This window comes from Trichomonas vaginalis, chromosome I (genome assembly GCF_026262505.1).
Source record: "Trichomonas vaginalis G3 chromosome I, whole genome shotgun sequence".
In the NCBI taxonomy this organism is placed as follows: domain Eukaryota; phylum Parabasalia; order Trichomonadida; family Trichomonadidae; genus Trichomonas; species Trichomonas vaginalis.
In genome coordinates this window covers 17,730,909-17,751,489 of record NC_067203.1, presented here as the reverse complement: position 1 = coordinate 17,751,489, position 20,581 = coordinate 17,730,909, and the positions used below count along the sequence as shown (strand labels likewise).

The following is a 20,581-nucleotide window of genomic DNA, read 5'->3' as shown; positions in this document are numbered from 1 at the left end:
TATTTTTGCTTTTAATGCCGAACGGCATTTGAATCAAAAATAATCGTATGTCTGAGAATTATTATTTTAGATTTACTGTGAAATTCATTGTTATAATTGAATAAAGTTCTAAAAGCATACTTTATATCTATAACACAAGATTGAATTTTAATCATTATTGTTTGTTCGTTACATTAATCCCATCAATACAAGAGAAAAAGGATTTTTTTTAATGAGAAGAGTGTAGAATACTATTTAAATATGCAAACAAAGTTATTTGTTTAATATAACGCTTTCAAACATAATAACAACATATAAAAAACATTTATTAAACTGCAACACCAATATTTCTAAAGAACTCAGTTGCAATTTGTCTGTATTCAGGGATATTCAACAGAGAATGGAAGTAAGATTCCAATTTGAGTTGAACCAAACTTTGTGCACCTAATGGTTGTTTGGAAATGCACAAAATAGTTGTAATTGCCTGTGCAGACAACTCGTTTTGCATTGCCAAAAACCTACACAAAGCTGTGTAATAATGAACAAAACCAGTAGAATGTCTAAACTGCGAAAGATATCTCAGCATCGCCATTGTTTGTTCTCCAACAATTTTCTCAGATATTTCGCACGAAACAGAGAAGAAAGAAGAGAAGAAACCGCATTCATCAAAAACATTGAACGTCTGCAGGTTTTTCACAAAAATTTGAGTGATTTGTGAAATTGAAATCAAAATAAAAGGATCTTTCGACATCACGTACTTCATCAGCATCAATGGCAATTGCGTGTGCTTCACGAGGTTCTGTACAACTGATTTATACTTCATAATAATCAACAACAAAATGAAACAACCATCAGGATTCACAAAATTTTTGTCCAGCCAAATATTTGTTTTCGAAATTAATAAAGAATTGGCTTCGCATTGGTGCGCAAAATGATATAAACAATATTGCGCTGTAGTACTAACTTGCGACCAATTTACCAAAAGTGACAGAAAAGTGACATCAGGAGGGAAGTTCCCCTTTTGAGACAACAAATATTGGAACAAAGACTGGATTGGCTCTGCTCTTGATAGATGTTTGTTGATTACATTGTAGTCATTGTAGGTTATGTTGTTACAGAGCAAAAATGAATAAGTTTCCTTAATTACTTCCAAATCTTGCGTATTAAACAGATTTTCTATGATTTTGCTGAGTCTTGGCTGCAAAATCGACTTCATTATGTGGTTGGATTTGATCAGCTGGTTGAGGAATCGTACAAACTGAATGGAAGAGGCAGATTGAGATAATAATTTTTGATAATTATCAAGAAGAACCATCAAAGGATGGTACGAAACATGTATTGGTGGTAATGAACGTATATACAGGCTGTATAACGTGATAGCGTCCTTCGGCTTCTTTTCTATAATAAATTTAATTATTTCGAAGAGATCGCTCGTAATTAAGACGGGCCTGTATATGAATAAGGCTGTTATCACATCTATCGATGAATTTATTAAGTCATCTGTGAGAGGAAGATGGAAATAAAATTGATTTTCGTAACAAACGTCAATGAGCTTCTTAGTTGAGGACATTGCTTGGAAATAAGTATCTAGAACATATTGCCTGATATGTGATGCGTATTTGGGCGTCGTAAACTGAGCTGTCAAATCATAAAATTTCTTTGCAGTATTATCGTTAAGATTCGAAGCAATTAACCTGAGATTCTCGATGAACTTGGGCTGGGAAGGGTTGGATATCAAGGATTCGTCAATTTGGAACTCAGGAGATTGATCAAAGTTGTAGAAGTCAAAATAACGCTGTGGAGGGTCAGGAAGCTTGATTTCTTTTGATATTATTTCATCTGATTCTTCTCTTGCTTTGAAATTTTCAAGGATTTTTTGAGATATATTATTAATTCTCTTTGTTTCGGTTTTATTGAAGAAAACTTGGCCGTTACTGAACATTTCGAATATTTTGATTGCTTCTGGACGTTTCTTTGGGTTCTGGTCCCAACAATCAAGAATTAATTTTTGTAATTCAGCCGGAGATGAAGAAAACTGTAAGAATTTTGACGGATTATTAATTAGTTCTGCTATTTCTTTGTCGTTTTTGTTTGCAAATGGATTAATTCCTTCTGAAAATTCATAAAAAATAAAGGCCAACGAAAAAATGTCAGATTTAGAGGTATATGTATTGTCTTTTAATGTTTCTGGTGCGTTTGAAATAATAGGTTGCTCTGAATTTAGTTGCATTTTGCCAGTTTTTGCAAAATCAAAGAAATTTAAACGCGAAATGTTCTTATCATCTAATGAAATTGTATTTGCTGAGATGTTTGCATGAGATATTCCTATGTTATGCATATAAGATAAAGAATGTGTAAGTGCAAGAGCGATAGTTGAAAGGTGAGTTCCAGAAAATGCGATTTTGTTATTATTTCTGTATAATTTCTCAGCCATAACACCATTCTTAAAGAATTCTGTAATGATTGCAAATGGTTTTTTTGTTGTAAACCCTAAAATTTGTGAAATAAATCTATGATTACATTTTCTTTGAAGATAAATTTCGGTAACATAGCGTAATTCATCTTCTTTAGTCAAAGTGTCTGCAGTAAATTCCTTTATTGATACTTCTTGGTTACTTTTCGAATCAATTCCGTGATAAATAACATATCTTTTTGTTTCTTTGATAGTATTATCCTTTTTTATGTTCTCCAACGACATTACCAGTTCAGGAAACTCTGATTCTAAGGCTGATAATGTGTTGGGAATTTCTTGCATTTTAAAAAGTGACAAAAATATTAAAACCTTGAAAAACTCTACAATTTCGGCCTAAATTGAACAATTTTACAAACTATTTAAGTGTGTTATTGAGAATGCGATATATTTATAGTCTTTTCACAAACACTTCACTTAATATAAATTTAACGTGTAATTTAATTGGCCGAATTGAAATGTAATTTGGCAGAATATCGAGAGAAATTTTCACGCTGGGAAAAAAGTTACTCACAAACATAAGACAAATACGATTATTTCATTTATCCAGCCAAATTCTTACCTCTCAGAAAAAATTGAGTGTGGAGTGGCCAGAACCATTACCTGAAATGTCAGCAGCGAAGAAGTCATCCACAGCTCAAGTTTTCACAGCCGGTGTCGATATCAAGAATTTCCGTGGAAAGACAGATGCCGAGCTCCAAGTTTGGCGTGACAACCAAAAGAAGCGCAATCGCCCACCAGAGTTAATTGACCAAATCGTTAAGGACGATGAGGAATACCGTGCCGCTCTCAAGGCCGTCGCCGACACAATGAAGGAGAAGAATCAGGCTCAAGCCTCCCTCAAGCCAAAGGGTGGTGTTAAATTATCTCCAGAAGAGATGGAAGCCGTCAAGGAAAAGTGCCGTCAATTAGCCCAGAAGATCACAGAGCTCGAAGCCAAGCGTGATGAGCTCTTCGCCAAGGTCGAGAAGGAACTTTCTACAGTTGGTGTCATGATCGAACCAGAAGTCCCAGTTTCTCTCGATGAAGCTAACAACAAGGTCATCATGCAGTGCGGCAAGATCCCAGAGATTCCAAACTTCAAGCCACACAACGAATTACTTGCTATGATCGATGGTTACGAACCAGAACGTGGTGCTCGCGTTGCCGGCCACCGTGGCTACTACCTCAAGGGCATGGCTCTTAAGCTCAACCAGGCTCTCTTCAGATACGGCCTTGATTTCCTCCAGGCCCACGGTTACACAGCCATCCATACACCATTCTTCATGAAGAGTGAAGTTATGGCCCGCGTTTGCCAGCTCGAAGACTTCCAGGAGACATTATACCACATCGACTCCCCAACAAACGATCCAAAGGACGACATGTTCCTTATCGCTACATCCGAGCAGACACTTTGCGGTTACCACCTCAACGAGTCCCTCGATGATTCTCAATTACCAAAGAAGTACTGCGGCTTCTCATCCTGCTTCCGTAAAGAGGCTGGTGCTTCCGGCAAGGATAACTGGGGTATCTTCCGTGTCCACCAGTTCGAGAAGGTCGAACAGTTCTGCATCACATCACCACACAATGGTGAATCCCAGAAGATGCACGAGCAGATGGTCCACAACTCATGCGAATTCATCAAATCCCTCGGCCTTCCATTCCGCGCTGTCTTAGTCGTCTCTGGCGAACTCAACTACTCAACAGCTCGTAAGGTCGATATCGAAGCATGGTTCCCATCATACAACCAGTACCGTGAACTCGTTTCCGCTTCAAACTGCAAGGACTTCCAGTCCCGCAAGCTCGACATCAGATACGGCCACGGAAAGAACAAAGATGGCGAGAAGGAATACGTCCACATGCTCAACGCTACACTTTGCGCTACAGAGAGAACACTCTGCTGCATCCTCGAGAACTACCAGACACCAACAGGTATCAGAATTCCAAAGGTTCTCCAGCCATACATGAGAGAACTCATGATCAACGAGAACCACTCCGACGAGGACTACAACAAGCCAGATCTCGACCTCCAGTCAGAACACTGCGCTGTCCCAGATTTCAAGAACATCGACTTCATCCCATTCGTTCAGGATGCTAAGGCTGTTCAGGGAGTTGATGGCAACACAAGCGTTTAAACAGATTTTTCTTCATTTTTTTATTTATTATTATTCTATTTTTAACTATTCATATATTTTCAATAAAAAGAGTTACATCATTGTTTGATTAACAATCATTTAAATCAAAGAATCGTGCAGTTAATGAATTTGATATCAAAAAATCTAGTTTGAGATTTTTTTTAATGGTGCACTTCGACTTTCTGGCATGCTTGTATTATATCAACATATCTTTACTGTAATTGCAAAAAAGTATAACAGTAATAAAAAGTACTATGTAGTGATTTAAAATGACCTTATCCAAACAAAATTATTAATAATTATTAACTTTTTACCTCAGAATATTTAGATAAAAAGCAAGAGTGTCAATAACTGATAATACAACTAAGTTTACTATACATGATAGTTGCCAATTGGAGTAATAAATTAGGCTTAATCAATCATTTCTTTCATTTCCGGTATGACGAGCAGAAAGGAAGAGATCAGTAACCCTAGAAAAAAATTAGAAGAGTGTCGCTTTTCGTTGGACTATCTTTAGAAAATGGTAAGCGTGCCATTAATTTCTGAATTGCATAAATGTTTTATTCAAAATCTCTCAATCTTTGAGCTAATTGAGAGTGTTGCAACAAAATTTCCAAAAATTGTAAGGGGGAAACATTAGCATAATGATGTTCTACCGAGATAATTATGCATTTTCATACATTATACAAAAAAAATATTTAGAAAGTCGTTTCCAGAATAGCTGAGGAGAAGAATCCCATATGTATTTGATACTTAAATGATTCTGAGAAACATGAACAACAAAACAAGTTTTTACAAGTTTATGAGGAATCCCTGATTCAGCAATCAGGTGAAGATAGTCAGGAGATGTATTTTCAATAACAGGGCATTGAAGAGATTCGCAGTCATGGAATGCATTAACTTCAACATCTGAAACTGAAAGTGGGAAATTGATGTATTTGAGATTTAAGCAGTTGTTGAATGAGTAATGTTCAATAACAGAAACACTATCTGATATGATTTTGATTTTCTCAATGTTGTTACTGGAATTGAATGAATAACTACAGATAACATAGCAGTTAATACTGAGTTCTTTGTCTTTTGATTGACTCAAATGAAAAATAAGTTCCCATTTAGTATTGTTTATTTGGTAAATAGTATTATCAATACATTTGTATTTATCTGATGAAAAATTACTGATATTTGTAAGAGATCCGCATTCTGAAATAGAATTAATTGAAAAAAATATCAAGTGAATTTGTTTCATTGAATATAATTGAACTTATTTTCTTACAATTAAGAAATGAATATTCTGAAATAATTTTAATAGATTGTGGAATATTAATACTTTTTAATGAAGAACAACTCTCAAATGATTTAATCCCAATTGATTCTGCACCTTCATGAATTGTAACTTCTTCTAAATTAGTACATCCACAAAAACAATTATCTGGAATACTCAAAATATTACTAACTTTCTTTAATTTAATGCAATTCTCAAATGCATTACTCATAACAGTCAAATTTGGTGATGAAAATGTAAAATTTTCTAAATTAATGCAATCTTTAAATGATGACATTCCTAATGTTTTTAAATAAGGAAATGAATAACTAAATGAGCTTATTTTTGAACAATTTCTAAATGCATCTTTCTCTATATAATTGATTTGAGAATCTTCTGTGAAATAAATATTCGCAAGATTAGAATTTTCAAATGCTTTTGCTTCGATTTTTTTAACTGATTTAGGAATTGTAATACTCATAGAATAATAAGGATTGTATCCCCAATATTCATAAATGATGATTTGATTAGAATCCATAATCAAGAGATCTGGTGTAATAATAAGATTTGGCTCATTAATATATAAAACTGAAACATTTGTATTTCTGTCAATGGTATTTTGATAAAATAGAATTTTGCAAGTAAATGACAAACTAAGTTTTGGCTTCCTCCATGTAAGATAAGACAAGCTGCTAACAGACATTGTTGAATTAGGGAATACAATTCGTTCAAGGTTTACGCATCCATCAAATGCTTGATTATTAATGTCATCTATTGGACCTAAAAAAGTAACATTTTTCAAACGCCTACATCTAAAGAAAGCAGCAATTTCAATTCTTTCAACATTTGCAGGAATTGTAATTGTTTTAATAGATGAAGTTGAAAAGCAACACTCTCCAATAGTTGTGACTGATTTTGGAATTTCATATCCGATTTTGTTAAAAATTAAAAATACAATACTTTTATCTTTTGAATAAATAACATTTCCATCTTTTGTTAAGTGGATATTATTAGGATGTATTGTAAGATCTGTTAATTTGTAAACGGAAAATGCATATCCACTGACTGCGGATACATTTTCTGGGATTTGAAACGATGTGATTGCAGTTTCAGAAAATACGCTAGTTTCTAATGAAGTTAAATTTGACCCTTCTTCAAAAATAACATTTTGTAGTTTAGAACAGTTATAAAATGCATAATTACCTATTATTTTAACAGATGCTGGAATTCTAACACTAGATATTTGTATATTACTATTGAATACATTGTATTCTATATCTTTGAGTCCTTCTGGTAAAAGTATCTGACTCACATTAGTACAACTATTAAATGCATAAGAAGATATTTTTTTTAAGTTTGGTGCATGATGATAAATTTATTATAGTAAGATTTGTACAATCATTAAAACTATTATCTCTAATTGTCGTTAAGTTAGGATTTTCTTGAAATGAAAAGGAAAATAAAGTTTTGAGTCCGTTGAAGCAATTATCCTTGATAATTTCGCATGTGGATGATATTCTGAGATAGGGTGATGTATCTTTAACTTCTGTAAGGGTTTTTCCATCACTTGAATAACAACTCGAATCAATATCTTTGTCACGAAGTGCTAAAAACATAATCATAATGAATTGTTCAAGCACACTTTTCTACGCCTTTGTTTATGATAATATATATATCAACACTTGTTTGTTAAACTAAGGGTGATATAAAGACGATCGACATACTCAGAAAAAAAAACCTTTTTATATAAATTATACATTCAATTTTCAGAAGATTTCAAAATAAAAATGTTTTAAAAAAGTGTACCAAGTACGAAAAAAATATATTACATGATAATGTACTTTTGTCCAATTGAAATGTCTATTGGCCTAACGATTATTTTCAAAATATAATAGTCAATTTTTGAGAGGAGGGACGATGATTAAAAAGTGAATATATATATTCCAATGGTTGCTTGATACTTTTTGGGCTTATATACGCCCGTAAAAAGTGCCATAGTTATTTTGTTATTCTATTATCAATGACTAGTCCATGCAGAGATAGTTGTACAAATATCTGCACTTTAGAAGGCATTTTTTTCACTTATGATGGAGCAAGGGAACCTTCATGAATTAGCTTGAGATAACCGAGATGTTTGAATTATTATGCGTCAAATTTATAATGGCCTGATAATGAAATCTGATTGCGTAAGCGTTCGTCTTCTTTGGGAGTGAAATCGTCTTCAACGCTAAAAAAGAAATAATTTTCATCAGCATTTTTCGCAGTATTAATTGCATCAGAAATAGGATTGAAAATGAAGTTAACTACTATTTTATTTACTTAGTATCAATGGATCTCAAGATTTTGATTTGGCTTATTGCTACTATCTTGAATAATAGAGTTTTTCTTCTGTAACACCATATTTTTTCTCAATTTCTTCTTAGATACAACTTATTTTTTTCTCCGATTTTCTTTTGCAACCCCCTTTTTTATCTAAGTCACTTTTCATGTTGACAATTTTTTTGAATGGAGGAAACTAAGAAAGTTCCTCAAGCAGATGTAGAGTCATTTGACGCGATAGAGTATAAAACTGGGTTTAATATAGATACTCTCAAGCCTCAAATCGGAAATATCTTTCAATTTTTTATTCCGAACACGTTATTCATTCCATTATCTCCTCAAAATGCCAACAAGCAACAACCACATCAATTTCCAATATGGGGTTCAACTCACTATACACCAAATAGTGATTTAACTGCAATTGCAGCTCATACAGGCGCTTTATTTATTCAAAAATCAAAATCTGCAATTAGAAGAAGATTTTGTACAATAAAGAACTTTTATGAAGTACAGAACTGTTCTGAGTCTGATTATACGAAAATTGCTCAAATTACAGAAATTCCTTTAGATCTCACAGTCAAAGGCGTCGTTCTACAGATTCTAATAGACAATTCTCCGACATCATATCCATCAGTACTTAGAAATGGAATCAAATCTCAAGAACTCAATCAAGTTTCTGCATATGCGATTCGTGTTTCAAACTTTTTCGTAATTTCGATGTACGACGATATGCCAAACCTTGTATCTCCCGAAGAATACGTTAGAAAACAAGCTGTTGTTCCTTCATATAAGTTTTCTGTCACCGGGGAAGTTGGAATTGTTTACAAGCCACATATGTTCTTACAGATATTCTCACGGTTCAATGTTGTCAATGGATTCTTTAATACAAACAGACTGTTCTTTGATATTGGAAGAAATAGATATGAAATTAAATATAAAAGTGCGACAAAATTCCAGCTGATTCAGTTTGATGATGCACCTACATTAAATATCCTTAAACGTAAGACAGATGCTTCAGAACTTGGTGATATTCTTGAAGATGACATAGAATTATCAGAATTCTCTGTAACATCCAAAGGTATCATTATTAGAAAGGAATCGTACGATCCTGTTGATACAATTTTAATCGCACAGACATATAATCGCTATTCCCAATTTCTTAACGCTTAACATACACTATATATATTATATTATTTGCATTGTATTAAACTATTATATTTATTTCAAAAAAACGTGAAAATTAAGTTCATATTGAAATTTTATTGATGAAATGATTTTTCCTTAGTATCTATTTATGTAATCTATTATGTTTTCACTACTAATTGTATTCCAAACAATAAAAAAAAAATCAGATAAAAAAAATTTTGTAGATTTAGATTGTGATAGATTCTATTTTATTACCATTTCTATTTTAGTAAACCTAAGTTGATTTTGGTTGATTGTATTAATCTTCTTTCTTCTGGGTTTTGATTGCACCTTCATGAAGGAACTCTTCATTTTTCTTCATGTATATGACTGAATATTCAAATGATAGGAATAACCCAAGCGAAATAAAAGAAAGAATAAGAAAATGAATATTGAAATCAAGATACATTGAGATAAATGAATAAATAAATACTAAAGCAATAGAAACACGAGCAAGTGTGATAAGCCATGGAGTAACGCCGGGTTTGAGAGCTTCACGTATTTCATCGAAGAAAGAACCAAATTTAGCCATGAAAAATTTTATAAAAATTTTGAAGAGCTTTCGATATCTTAACAGCTATTCCATAATGCATGATATTCATAAATTTTATTTGGAAATGAGAACGATCAAAAATGTGATCGTTAGTGTACATGGAATTATCAATAAGAATTAAGGATGTGAATCGGTTATAGTGTAATGGTTATCATGTAAGATTGTCGTTCTTTTGATCCGGGTTCGATTCCCGGTGACCGAGCTTTTTGCATTATTTTTTTGTTTCTTTTTTTTTTATGGAGAAAGGTGTAGATATTGAACCCAGCATTACAAACTTAATTATAGATGGTCAAGCTCGTGAAACAAAAACATATGAAGAACAGAATTATCCTGAAATTGAAAAAATATCAAAAGAATTATTAGATTCCAACGAACAACAAAAACTAGTTATTGAATTACTTAATGTAGTCGCTTCTAACAAGCCCCTCATTTCTCCTGAACAACTTGAAGCCTACTTTTCTTATCTACAAGTTCAAAATCTTCAGCCCGAAATCGCAAAGTTGATTTTATATGCAATTGAAATACATACCGTTAATCTACCTGATTCAGAACCTCTTGTTTTTCCACAATATTCAATTCAATTACTTTTGAATTTTATTTCATTAAAATCAACTTTTTTAATTTTAGCAAAAATGATCGAGAGAGATCCAGAAACTGTTCCTGCCCTTGATCAGATATCTTGTGGATCGATTGTTTCAACAATCCAAAATTTATTACCAAATTTTAATGAAATTGTTGATTCTGCTTTAGTTTTTACTGCTGCTGTATGGTCCACAAAGTATGATTTAAGTAATTCTGCATCTTTATTCCCATTAATAATGAGTTATCAGTTATATTATAATTTTCCAAAGAATTCATTCTTAGCATTAAAGAGTTTCGTGCATAGATCAGAGAGTAATGCTATAAACTTCATAGAATGCAATGCTACAGACTGTTTTACCAACATTTGTCAGTATCCAGATTCAATTTACAACGCGTTGAGTTTTCTGAATGAATTGATATATCAAACAAAGAAAATACGTAAACTACTTGACGAATACAATTTAAATTTGATATTTAACTGGGTAATTAATTCAGCAAAATTTAATTCGAAAATTAACTACGAGAAATCTCTTAAACTCATTGAAAATATAATATACAACTATCTTAACTATGGCACACCACTTAAATCTTCTTATGTCGTTCATTGGCTGATTTCTCGAAGAATTTATGATTCTTTGTTCAAAAATTCAGAAAATTGCTCATCTGATGCTAAAATTAGTATTATTAAGATACTTGCATACATGTTGATATATTCTACGCCAAGTCAGTGCAATTATTTGATAAATAAATATCCTTTGATTCCTTTACTTGCTGAAATGGTTTCTAAGAGTTCTGATGAGAACTTAAATGCACTTATATCTGTTGCTTTGGAAACAGTTGTTATTTTTTTGGAATTTCAAATGAAAGGTGTCGAAACAAGATTAGAAAAACTTAGAGGAGTTCCTGATCATATACTTGATGAATATCTGAAGAAAGTTGAAGAAAATATAAAAGATTCTCCGTATAAATTAGAAAATTCGATAATTGATCTTCCTGATGGACTTAGAGAGGAAATAATTGAACTTAATGAATTAGATGATAATGAAAATGAATGTTTGTACAGATTTATAGAAGATTTGGATCAAATATTCAACGATGTATAAAAATATTTGTATTATAAACATTATTTGTATTTGTATAGAAACATGGCTCCATTTTTATTTTGATTTAGCTAAATTTTTTGATAATTTTTGAAAATATTTTGGATTTTTTTATAAATATAGAATGAAATGAATAAAAAAACAATCAAATGAAAATGTATTAATATTTTGTCATGTTTACTAAACGATTTTTAATAAAAAAAAAATATATTTTATGGTTCTTTTGGAGGTTCTTGTGGTTCAACTGCTTTTGCCGCTGCTTCCTTTTCTTCTAACAATTCCTTGAACTTCTGGCGCCATTCTGGTTTCAAAATTGCTTTAGATTTGATTGTAACATTGAGTTGTACATTTCCAACGATATTCATTGTATACAAATCGCGTTGATTTGAATTGATTACTGGTTTTGGTGGGAAAACCATGGAGATATTGAATTCTGATTCAGGAATAAATATTTCGCCCTTTAAAAAGCTATGGATCTCATCACATCCTTCTGTAATGTTGAATGTAGCTTCAAGAAGTAAATCGGAATATTCTCCATCGATATTAAATCTAATTCTTGCAGTTTTTCTTTCTTTTGGTGCACCAGATCTTTTTGCAAATGTTGGTGGTCTGTTGTTGAAGCCAACAGCTATATCAGAAGCTCTAAAGTTGTAAAATTTCTCATCAGGTTCTGGAATATCTTTTCTTGTTCTTGATTTAAGATCAAATCTAACATTTCTATCAATCTTTTTGATTTCTTCTTCTACAGCATCGGGATTCTTAAAATCCCAATTAATTTTGCCATCATGAACTGGATTTTGGTTCTTATTCGATTCCCAATCATATCTTGGAACATCTGGATCTTTCGATTCCCCTTGTGGTCTATTTCTATCATCGTCTCCCATATATGAACGCTTCATCAATTTTGACGATATGAAATAATTGGTCGCACAATTATCTTGTCAAATTTTTAAAGAAATTTTGATTTGAAAACTGTGCAAATGAGAATAGACACCTTGTTGTAAACGTATTAAGCTAGCAATAAAGGTATAAATTCAAAGCATTCATACATTGGCGTTCAAGATACAAAAAAACTGCAAACTTAAGTAAACTACATTCAGCATCTGTAGATTGTGAGGACAAATTTTTGTTTTATTTGAATGTACATATATATTTATAGATGTAGAAACTCACAAGCTGAATTTTAAGGATATTTAATCCACAATTTTTGAGAATTGAAATAGACTTTTCTAAATATGCTTATATTATTTACAGAACCTTCTACGAATATAATAAGGACCATATATTGTTTAAAATGCCTAACTGATATTCCTTCTAGCCAACTTTCATCTAATTCTTTAGATTCAACATGAATCATTTGGCGACAGCTCACAAGCAAATTCCATATTTGCTAGAATGCTTTCTTGAGCCAAAATCGATGGTATTTTTTCATTGACCTTCGTAGTTACGTTTGTAAATACAAATATTTTAATTCATATTTAAAGGAAAAATGAGAGTTTATTAAAATTTTCTTTTTTACTGTCTGCTATGTATACATATTTCTCCCTGATATCAGATTAGACGAGCTTTTATTTCTATAAAAACTTAGAAAGAAAACTGTTTTAGATAGAAACATTACTCTTTTGCACCATGCGAAATAAGAAATTAGGCTATGTCTTTACTTTGCCATGCTGCATAATTCAGAGCAGTTTTTCCGCGTTTATCTTTTTCATTGAGGTTTGCACCATGTGAAACTAGAATTTTGATTGTTTCTTTTCTATTTTGAAATGCTGCAATATGAAGAGCAGTTTCTCCTCTACAATTTTTTCGTCGATATGTGCACCATGTAAAAGAAGGAATTTGACTGTTTCATCTGCATATCCAAGCGCTGCATAATGAAGAGCAGTGGAACCGTAATGATCCTTTCGATTGATATGGGCACCATGTGAAAACAGAAATTCGACTGTTTCTATACTGTTTTGCATTGCTGCATGAATAAAAGCGGTTCTACCATCTTCATCTATTGTTTTGATATTTGCACCATGAGAAATAAGAAATTCGGCCATTTCTTTATAATTTCTACTTGCTGCATAATGAAGAGCAGTTAGTCCACGTTTATCTTTTTCATTGATATTTGCACCAAGTGAAAGCAGAAATTCTGCTATTGCTTTACTATTTTGATCAGCTGCCATATGGAAAGCGGTTTTCCCATCTCTATCTTTTTTATTGATATCTGCACCATGCGAAATGAGAAGCTCAGCTGTTACTTTACTACCACTACTTATTGCAAAATGAAGAGCGGTTTTTCTATCTTCATCCATTTCATTGATATTTGCACCATGCGAAATAAGAAGTTCAGCTGTTTCTTTACTATTGTTACTTGCCGCATAATGAAGAGCAGTTTGTCCATCTTCATTTATTTCATTGATATTTGCGCCATGTGAAAGAAGAAATTCTACTACTTCTTTTCTATTTTTAATTGCTGCCAAATGAAGAGCGGTGATTTCTTCTTGATTTTTATAATTGATATTTGCACCTTGTGAAAGGAAATATTCGCATAATGCTGGAATATTAAACATCGTTGAATAAATAAAGCAATTGTCAATATCATTAGTTTGATCGAAATAAACTAAAAACGCTTCAAGATTATTAAACAATCCGCAATCATATAAATCGATCTCTATTTTGTATTCATTCCTCAAGAATGCTACAAAATCAATGTTGTGTGAAATAATTGCATAAGTCATGCACCATTTATCTGGTTTTCGATATTTCAAACACTCATTCATAATCTCTGGATTTCCTCCTAAAAATGATAATTCTAGACATCTATTATATATTTCTGATTTATATTTTGTTCTTAAGAACTTGAAACAATCAACTGCTCCGTGATAACAACATAATTCAAGTAATGAATATCCAATACTATTATAGGGATATAAACTGCTTCTAAGCAATGGATATGAATATCCTTCAGTGAGTGCGATGAATCTTTCTTTGTCATTTTCCATAATTGCTCTGTAAATTGTATCATTTTCATGGATACTGACATTCAAGTTCCAAATAAATTTAATATTGAAATCATCAGATATGAGTTTGCAAAGATATAAATATGATTTCTTATAGCGATTGTTATATTCAATTAACTTTAAGATATCGTATATTATATTTCGAGGATGATATTTCTTTGAATCAATCAATTCTGTTTTGATCATTTTGTAAATTGAGTTTAATTCTTCTTCATTTTCCGTTTTCAACTGATACAATGCATTACATGTATCGATGTAAGATTTATAAATACCTCGCAATTCACTGTATTTGTTTGGAAGAATGTCTTGTTCTGACATTAAAAATTTTTAATGTCGTAAGTTTACATTTTACAAAGACGATAAAAAATGAAAGAATAATTCTCAGACATACGATTATTTTTGATTCAAATGCTGTTCGGCATTAAAAGCAAAAATAATCATATATCTGAGAATTACACTTTTCCGACATTTTTGGGTCGCTTCACGCCCCTGACAAAACGTCGGAAAAGTGTAAATTTTAATATAAATAAGATAAATAGCATCGACAGGCTTCAGATATGAATGATTTGATCATATTTTGAAAAGTTACTGAAAGAATAAAAAGATTTATGAATTACTTCTTAATTTCCATAATTTTTATTAAATAATCGTCAGATCATTATTTACATATCAATTGTAATTTCAAATATAAGTCAAAATCAATATTCATATTTTGGATATAAAATTGAAGTATCATTGGAGCTTTTTAATGTAATTATAACATTTCTAACTTACGTGATTATGGTTTATTATGTAAAAGACTGATTTTCAGTTAAATAAGAGATTTGTATGCCTGCTTTTGAGGATTTGACTGAAAACATAACGGCATCGCCGCAAGTTTAGAGTTTACAAAGTAAATGCTCGCCATAAACTCCAGATTCAGAACCATATTACATAAAAAATAGTGAAGAATGGACATAAGGGAAATATTCGCGAATATCTAAATGACCTCATGCTAATATAACCGAAAATGCATCAACATTGGTTATAAGATGAGATCACAATGTTTTTATTTGTGGTCGGACTCATAATTGTCTCCCAAGCGACATCCTTAATCCTTGTAGAACTTTACATGATAAAACAAGTGGTTTTTAAAAGATGCCATTTTTAATGTCACTAACAATGACAAAGACAATGAAGATTGATGTATCTACAGAGTATTTATAGCAATAGCCTAATAAAAATGCTTTGCAATCCATACTATTGCAAATGTTTGATATTTGCTCTTCAATTGAGTTAATTAAATCTATGTTTTCATTCAGAATGGTTTACTTACAACGATTTTTTAATTACTATTAAATATATATGCATAAATCTGAATAATTATTAGTACCGCGTCAATTGTACAAAAATGTCAACAATTTTATTTATCCAATTGAACAATATATTATTAATAAGATATTAATTAATATGCATATTTCGTTAAAATTTCGAGGTGCAAAAATTGAATTCATCGATAACTGTATTGTTTCAATTTTCCACTCGACAAAAATTGGGAAAACGCATAAATCATATGGCTACTTAATAAAAAGAAATATTAATTTAATATGAAAATACTATCGTTAAAAACTCATTCAATTTTTTCACAACCTATATCTATCAATCCAACAATTACCACTGAGTGAGAAATGTATCATAAATTATAAAATATTATCAAAATTGTAAAATCGAAAGTTCTCAATTTGAATATTTAAACCGACCGCATAATTATCTCCAATAATATCATGCTTAATATCAACTAACGATTTCAATAATTATTGGAGCATTGATTTTCTTCAATGCACGTTTGCAATGTGAAATTTTCGGAATACTCCTGTTTATTGATATTATATTAACAATGAAAACTTTCCTCTCAATTAGTTTGTAAAGTCCAAAAAAAGCATTACTATTGAATAAAAAATAAGAATGGAAGGAGCCTATATGAAGTGCTGCATAGCAGATGAAGATGTGGAGGTTCCTATCATATTTGGAAAATACAAAATCATCAAGATTATTGGCACGGGAGCTTTTTCTATTGTTGCATTAGTAACCACGTTATCAAATAGTCAACTATATGCTTGCAAAATTTGCTCACGCAAATCTTTGAATGAGAACAATTTATTTTATCGCTTCGAACGCGAAGTCCGTACTTTACAAACCCTCAACCATCCAAATATTGTTAGATTGTATGACGTTGTTTACGAAGATAATCTCATTTATTTAATCATGGAATACTGCCAGCATGGCGAGTTATTCCAATTCATTATCGATCAACAACGAGTACCAGAATTTTTGGCGCGCAATATTTTCAAGCAATTATTAGATGCCATTGCTTATATTCACTCTAAATCAGTTGCACATAGAGATATTAAGCCGGAGAATATCCTCCTTGATGCGGAAAATAATGCAAAAATTGCTGACTTTGGCTTATGTCATCCCATCACTAACAAACTCCTTGAAACACCCTGCGGATCTCCTTTCTACGCACCACCGGAAGTTATTGCAAACGAGCAATACGATGGTAAAGCAAGTGATGTTTGGTCACTTGGTGTTGTACTTTTTACTATGGTGACCGGATCACTTCCATGGAGACAAGCTAATCAGACACAACTTTACTTACAAATTCAAAATGCGGACTTTGTAATTCCTGGTTTTGTTACACCAAATTGCCGTGATATAATACAACGCTGCATGAGTCATAATCCTTCAGAACGTCCAATGCCAATGGACTTAATGATGCATCCTTGGTTTGAAGAACAAAATGAGATGGCTCAGTTATTTGGTTCGAAACCAAGGCTTCCCGTTCCTCCTCCAGCAGACTTCAACTTAGCTCCTCAACCTCGTCAACGACCAATTATAATTAGACTAAAACAATCATTTTCTGCTCAGGCTGGAAATTATCATCCTGTTTTGCCTCAAAACCTACAGTCTGTAATAAGGAAAGTACCACGACAGTCAATGGCTATCAAACGAAATTAGTTTTAGAATATAATATTCGATTTTTGTTTGTAAATGTAGTTTTATCAAAATCATATCTAGATATTTCATACAATCATATTACATCAAGAGATGAATTTGTTGGAAAAAGATTTAATTTCAAATTTTTAATTGCTCTTGAAATACCATGTTTATTAAATGTTATCGATTATTCACATGAATTTGTATATATTTTTCAAATCAATTTTGTATGTTACATCTTGAAATAGCACCAGAAAGTAAAAATGAATCCTTCAAGTGATATGACAATGTTTTTCCAAAACGTTAAAGATAAAATTGAACAAAACTCTACTAAGAGTAATGATGTCACCCAACTGGAGGACACAATACAGAACATTGAGAAAGATTGCTCAGTGATCGATATTCATCTTAATGAAATGAAGGACTCTGCTCAACAAATATATACAAATCTCGGAAATATATACAAAGTTTCATCAAAATGTCAATATCATGCAAGTGTTGCGCGTGTTTCTTTCCAAAATATTGCCGAAGCTACCACACGCCCTTCATTTTTCTCTAGGACATTCCATTATATCGCTGAATCTGTTACATATATATCCAACCTCATGACTGCAATTTACTATCAATTGAAATCAACTCCATTTTAATTTTCATACTCAATTGTTTCGAATAATTTTGATGAAATCATGGAATATTTGTTGCACTGATAGTTGCTTTAAAAGAATAACTTGCAAGAGATTTTTAGTTTGGATTCACCCCCTATCTAAAGCCAATGAAATTGAATTCAAAATAATCGTATTGGTCTTTTCGAAAAATGGGTAAATCTAAGGCCTGTGGTCGTCTCGCAGCCCGCAAGCTTCGTCTTGCACACAAGTCCAACCTTTGGGCTTCTAACGCATACCGCCGCTCTCTTGGTACATCAATCTACAAGACCCCACTCGAGGGTACATCAATGGCTTCTGGCATTGTCGTCGGCAAGGTCGCCGTCGAAGCCAAGCAGCCAAACTCCGCTATTCGTAAAGCTGTCCGTGTTCAGCTTAAGAAGAACTCCAAGGTTGTTACAGCTTTCGTCCCACGCGATGGTTCTCTCCGCCTTATTGATGATAACGACCGTGTTCTTATTGCTGGTATGGGCCGCTCTGGTCGTTCTGTCGGTGATCTTCCAGGATGCCGCTTCAAAGTTATCAAGGTTGCTGGCTTCTCACTTCTTGCTCTCTGGCTCGGCAAGAAGGAAAAGCCGCGCAGCTAAAATATTAAATATTTTACCATTTTAATGAAATTTTTACAAAATTATTATTAAATAGCAAGAAAAGGGTAAATATACACTATGTAATACCTATAATTAACTCTAAAATCCACTTATCTCTTCATAATTCATCAAAATCCAATCTATTGATTTACGAATATCTCATCATAATTCAGATTTTGATGAATTGTCTAGAAGATATAAATACATTCCTTGATTACATCATCTTATTTCAAATATCTTCTAAAAGCATCTTTTTTTAGAAGAAATTATCTTTATTCCCAGCTTACGAGGAAATATTTCACTGTCGATTTGTAAAGTTCCCCACTTTTAGTAAGCTTATATAATTTAGGAAGTATCGAGTTAAAAAAAAGTATATATAATGAATAAATTTGGAATTTATTCGTAATGGGTGTTAAAAGCTTTTGAAAAAGTCCTTTTCATCAAAAGTTGGAGACTTCGTTGTCAGCCAATATTGCAGCATCTAAAATATTGATCTTTTGTAGGGATTGGATTAACACCTTGATCTTTTCTTGTGGAATTTGGTGTTCGCTTTTCTCGGGACTCTTCTGAGGAAATTGTTGTTTGCTTGTTTCCCGACTCTACTGAAGAAATGGCATAAACTAAATAAAGATGAAGAAAGTCAGTATTTTGTGATGATACAAAAATAATACTTATAGGCATTATTTGCTATTTTCAAGTAAGACATTGGACATTAAAAGCTTTTGAAAAAGCTCTATTCATCAAAAGGGGGAGATTCCGTTGTCAGGCAATGTTGCAGGAATGATGTTGATGTCGATCGATTGGGTCCGTGCCTTGATCTTTTCTTCTGGAATTAACTGCTTTGTTCGTTGGAAGATAAGTTTTTTGGTCGATTGGGTCCGTGCCTTGATCTTTTCTTTTGGAATGTACCGTTTTGTTAGTTTGATAATTAGTATTTTTGATGACAGGTTCAATACATTGAGTTTTTGGTGTAGAAACTGATGTTTTGTTGTCTTTAGATTTTCCTGATGAATCTATTGGTTTATTGGATTCACCTTTTACTTGAGGATCTGATTGTTTGTCGTCTTTGGATCCATCTTTTAATTGGGGATCTCCTGATTTATTGTCTTGCTGAATAATCTTGAGATAATCAAGACACCTTTTGATAGGATTATCTGTTTCGAGTTTAGAGTAATCATACATTTGTAAAATTCTTGCATATTGATCATTATTATTTACTTCTAATTCATGGAAGTATGGACTCCTGAAATAGTATCTAAAATTTTCACTGACACGTGCTTGTTTTGAAAAATTTTCCAAAAATTTAATAACTTCTTTCGGAGCATTTATGCTTGGTTTTGATAGAAAAGGCAATACAAAAAATTCGATATCAACACTGATACCGCATAAAGCATTTGTGCACATTTTATGAAGTCTGTTTTTGCTGTTAGCTAAAATTAATTGAATTGCAATTCTTGCCAATGAATCGAATTCTTCCTCTGTTATATCAATTCCTTTGGTAAAGGGAGCTAAGCAGAGTAAAGTACTAAGAGAAACTCCATGAAATTTATAAAATATAGGATAATCAAAGGTTTTAAGATAATCAACAACGAAATCTGGAATGAACACCTCGAATATATTAATTCCCCTCCGCCAAACTAATTCATTTGAATGACTCCTACTCATAAAATTTATAAAAGTAACTTCAAAGAAATTTTAAGGGTGCACCCGTATGTACGTTTATTTGAGAGGAGGAGGATTACCCTCTCAATTTTGAGGGATTCGTTAGTTTATTTTCTCGATGAA

General features: G+C 32.2%; 13 protein-coding genes and 1 non-coding gene across 14 annotated transcripts, besides 1 other annotated feature; 7 read left to right on the top strand and 7 right to left on the bottom strand.

Moving 5' to 3' along the window:
* Positions 1–185: 185 nt before the first annotated feature.
* Positions 186–2,834, bottom strand: TVAGG3_1003880 (protein kinase protein; the record flags this gene model as incomplete). Its single annotated transcript, XM_001316979.2, has 1 exon — positions 308–2,734. The coding sequence occupies one exon, from the start codon at positions 2,732–2,734 to the stop codon at positions 308–310; it is 2,427 nt and encodes an 808-aa protein (XP_001317014.1).
* A 204-nt stretch (positions 2,835–3,038) lies between these two features.
* On the top strand, positions 3,039–4,602 carry TVAGG3_1003870 (Ser-tRNA ligase family; the record flags this gene model as incomplete). Its single annotated transcript, XM_001316978.2, has 1 exon — positions 3,058–4,563. The coding sequence occupies one exon, from the start codon at positions 3,058–3,060 to the stop codon at positions 4,561–4,563; it is 1,506 nt and encodes a 501-aa protein (XP_001317013.1).
* A 242-nt stretch (positions 4,603–4,844) lies between these two features.
* On the bottom strand, positions 4,845–7,572 carry TVAGG3_1003860 (surface antigen family; the record flags this gene model as incomplete). The annotated part of the gene is made up of 1 exon (XM_001316977.1): positions 5,775–6,305. The coding sequence occupies one exon, from the start codon at positions 6,303–6,305 to the stop codon at positions 5,775–5,777; it is 531 nt and encodes a 176-aa protein (XP_001317012.1).
* A 751-nt stretch (positions 7,573–8,323) lies between these two features.
* On the top strand, positions 8,324–9,353 carry TVAGG3_1003850 (uncharacterized protein; the record flags this gene model as incomplete). The annotated part of the gene is made up of 1 exon (XM_001316976.1): positions 8,330–9,313. One exon carries the CDS (start codon positions 8,330–8,332, stop codon positions 9,311–9,313), a length of 984 nt encoding a protein of 327 aa, XP_001317011.1.
* A 140-nt stretch (positions 9,354–9,493) lies between these two features.
* On the bottom strand, positions 9,494–9,892 carry TVAGG3_1003840 (V-type ATPase assembly factor PKR1 family; the record flags this gene model as incomplete). Its single annotated transcript, XM_001316975.1, has 1 exon — positions 9,588–9,860. One exon carries the CDS (start codon positions 9,858–9,860, stop codon positions 9,588–9,590), a length of 273 nt encoding a protein of 90 aa, XP_001317010.1.
* Positions 9,893–10,011: 119 nt separating this feature from the next.
* On the top strand, positions 10,012–10,083 carry TVAGG3_1003830. Its single transcript has one exon. It is a non-coding gene; the product is annotated as a tRNA-Asp (tRNA).
* Positions 10,084–10,117: 34 nt separating this feature from the next.
* TVAGG3_1003820 (armadillo (ARM) repeat-containing protein family) lies at positions 10,118–11,608 on the top strand (the record flags this gene model as incomplete). The annotated part of the gene is made up of 1 exon (XM_001316974.1): positions 10,118–11,566. The coding sequence occupies one exon, from the start codon at positions 10,118–10,120 to the stop codon at positions 11,564–11,566; it is 1,449 nt and encodes a 482-aa protein (XP_001317009.1).
* Positions 11,609–11,733: 125 nt separating this feature from the next.
* Positions 11,734–12,471, bottom strand: TVAGG3_1003810 (uncharacterized protein; the record flags this gene model as incomplete). The annotated part of the gene is made up of 1 exon (XM_001316973.2): positions 11,776–12,447. One exon carries the CDS (start codon positions 12,445–12,447, stop codon positions 11,776–11,778), a length of 672 nt encoding a protein of 223 aa, XP_001317008.1.
* Positions 12,472–13,296: 825 nt separating this feature from the next.
* TVAGG3_1003800 (ankyrin repeat and SOCS box-containing protein 4 family) lies at positions 13,297–14,889 on the bottom strand (the record flags this gene model as incomplete). The annotated part of the gene is made up of 1 exon (XM_001316972.1): positions 13,297–14,889. The coding sequence occupies one exon, from the start codon at positions 14,887–14,889 to the stop codon at positions 13,297–13,299; it is 1,593 nt and encodes a 530-aa protein (XP_001317007.1).
* A 1,626-nt stretch (positions 14,890–16,515) lies between these two features.
* TVAGG3_1003790 (protein serine/threonine kinase protein) lies at positions 16,516–17,574 on the top strand (the record flags this gene model as incomplete). The annotated part of the gene is made up of 1 exon (XM_001316971.2): positions 16,516–17,568. One exon carries the CDS (start codon positions 16,516–16,518, stop codon positions 17,566–17,568), a length of 1,053 nt encoding a protein of 350 aa, XP_001317006.1.
* Positions 17,575–17,705: 131 nt separating this feature from the next.
* TVAGG3_1003780 (uncharacterized protein) lies at positions 17,706–18,219 on the top strand (the record flags this gene model as incomplete). The annotated part of the gene is made up of 1 exon (XM_001316970.2): positions 17,811–18,194. One exon carries the CDS (start codon positions 17,811–17,813, stop codon positions 18,192–18,194), a length of 384 nt encoding a protein of 127 aa, XP_001317005.1.
* A 131-nt stretch (positions 18,220–18,350) lies between these two features.
* TVAGG3_1003770 (Chain X 40s Ribosomal Protein S23) lies at positions 18,351–18,826 on the top strand (the record flags this gene model as incomplete). Its single annotated transcript, XM_001316969.2, has 1 exon — positions 18,362–18,796. The coding sequence occupies one exon, from the start codon at positions 18,362–18,364 to the stop codon at positions 18,794–18,796; it is 435 nt and encodes a 144-aa protein (XP_001317004.1).
* A 432-nt stretch (positions 18,827–19,258) lies between these two features.
* Positions 19,259–19,477, bottom strand: TVAGG3_1003760 (uncharacterized protein; the record flags this gene model as incomplete). The annotated part of the gene is made up of 1 exon (XM_001316968.1): positions 19,259–19,477. One exon carries the CDS (start codon positions 19,475–19,477, stop codon positions 19,259–19,261), a length of 219 nt encoding a protein of 72 aa, XP_001317003.1.
* Positions 19,478–19,558: 81 nt separating this feature from the next.
* TVAGG3_1003750 (uncharacterized protein) lies at positions 19,559–20,461 on the bottom strand (the record flags this gene model as incomplete). Its single annotated transcript, XM_001316967.1, has 1 exon — positions 19,559–20,461. One exon carries the CDS (start codon positions 20,459–20,461, stop codon positions 19,559–19,561), a length of 903 nt encoding a protein of 300 aa, XP_001317002.1.
* Positions 20,462–20,495: 34 nt separating this feature from the next.
* Positions 20,496–20,581: part of a mobile genetic element that runs on past the window's edge.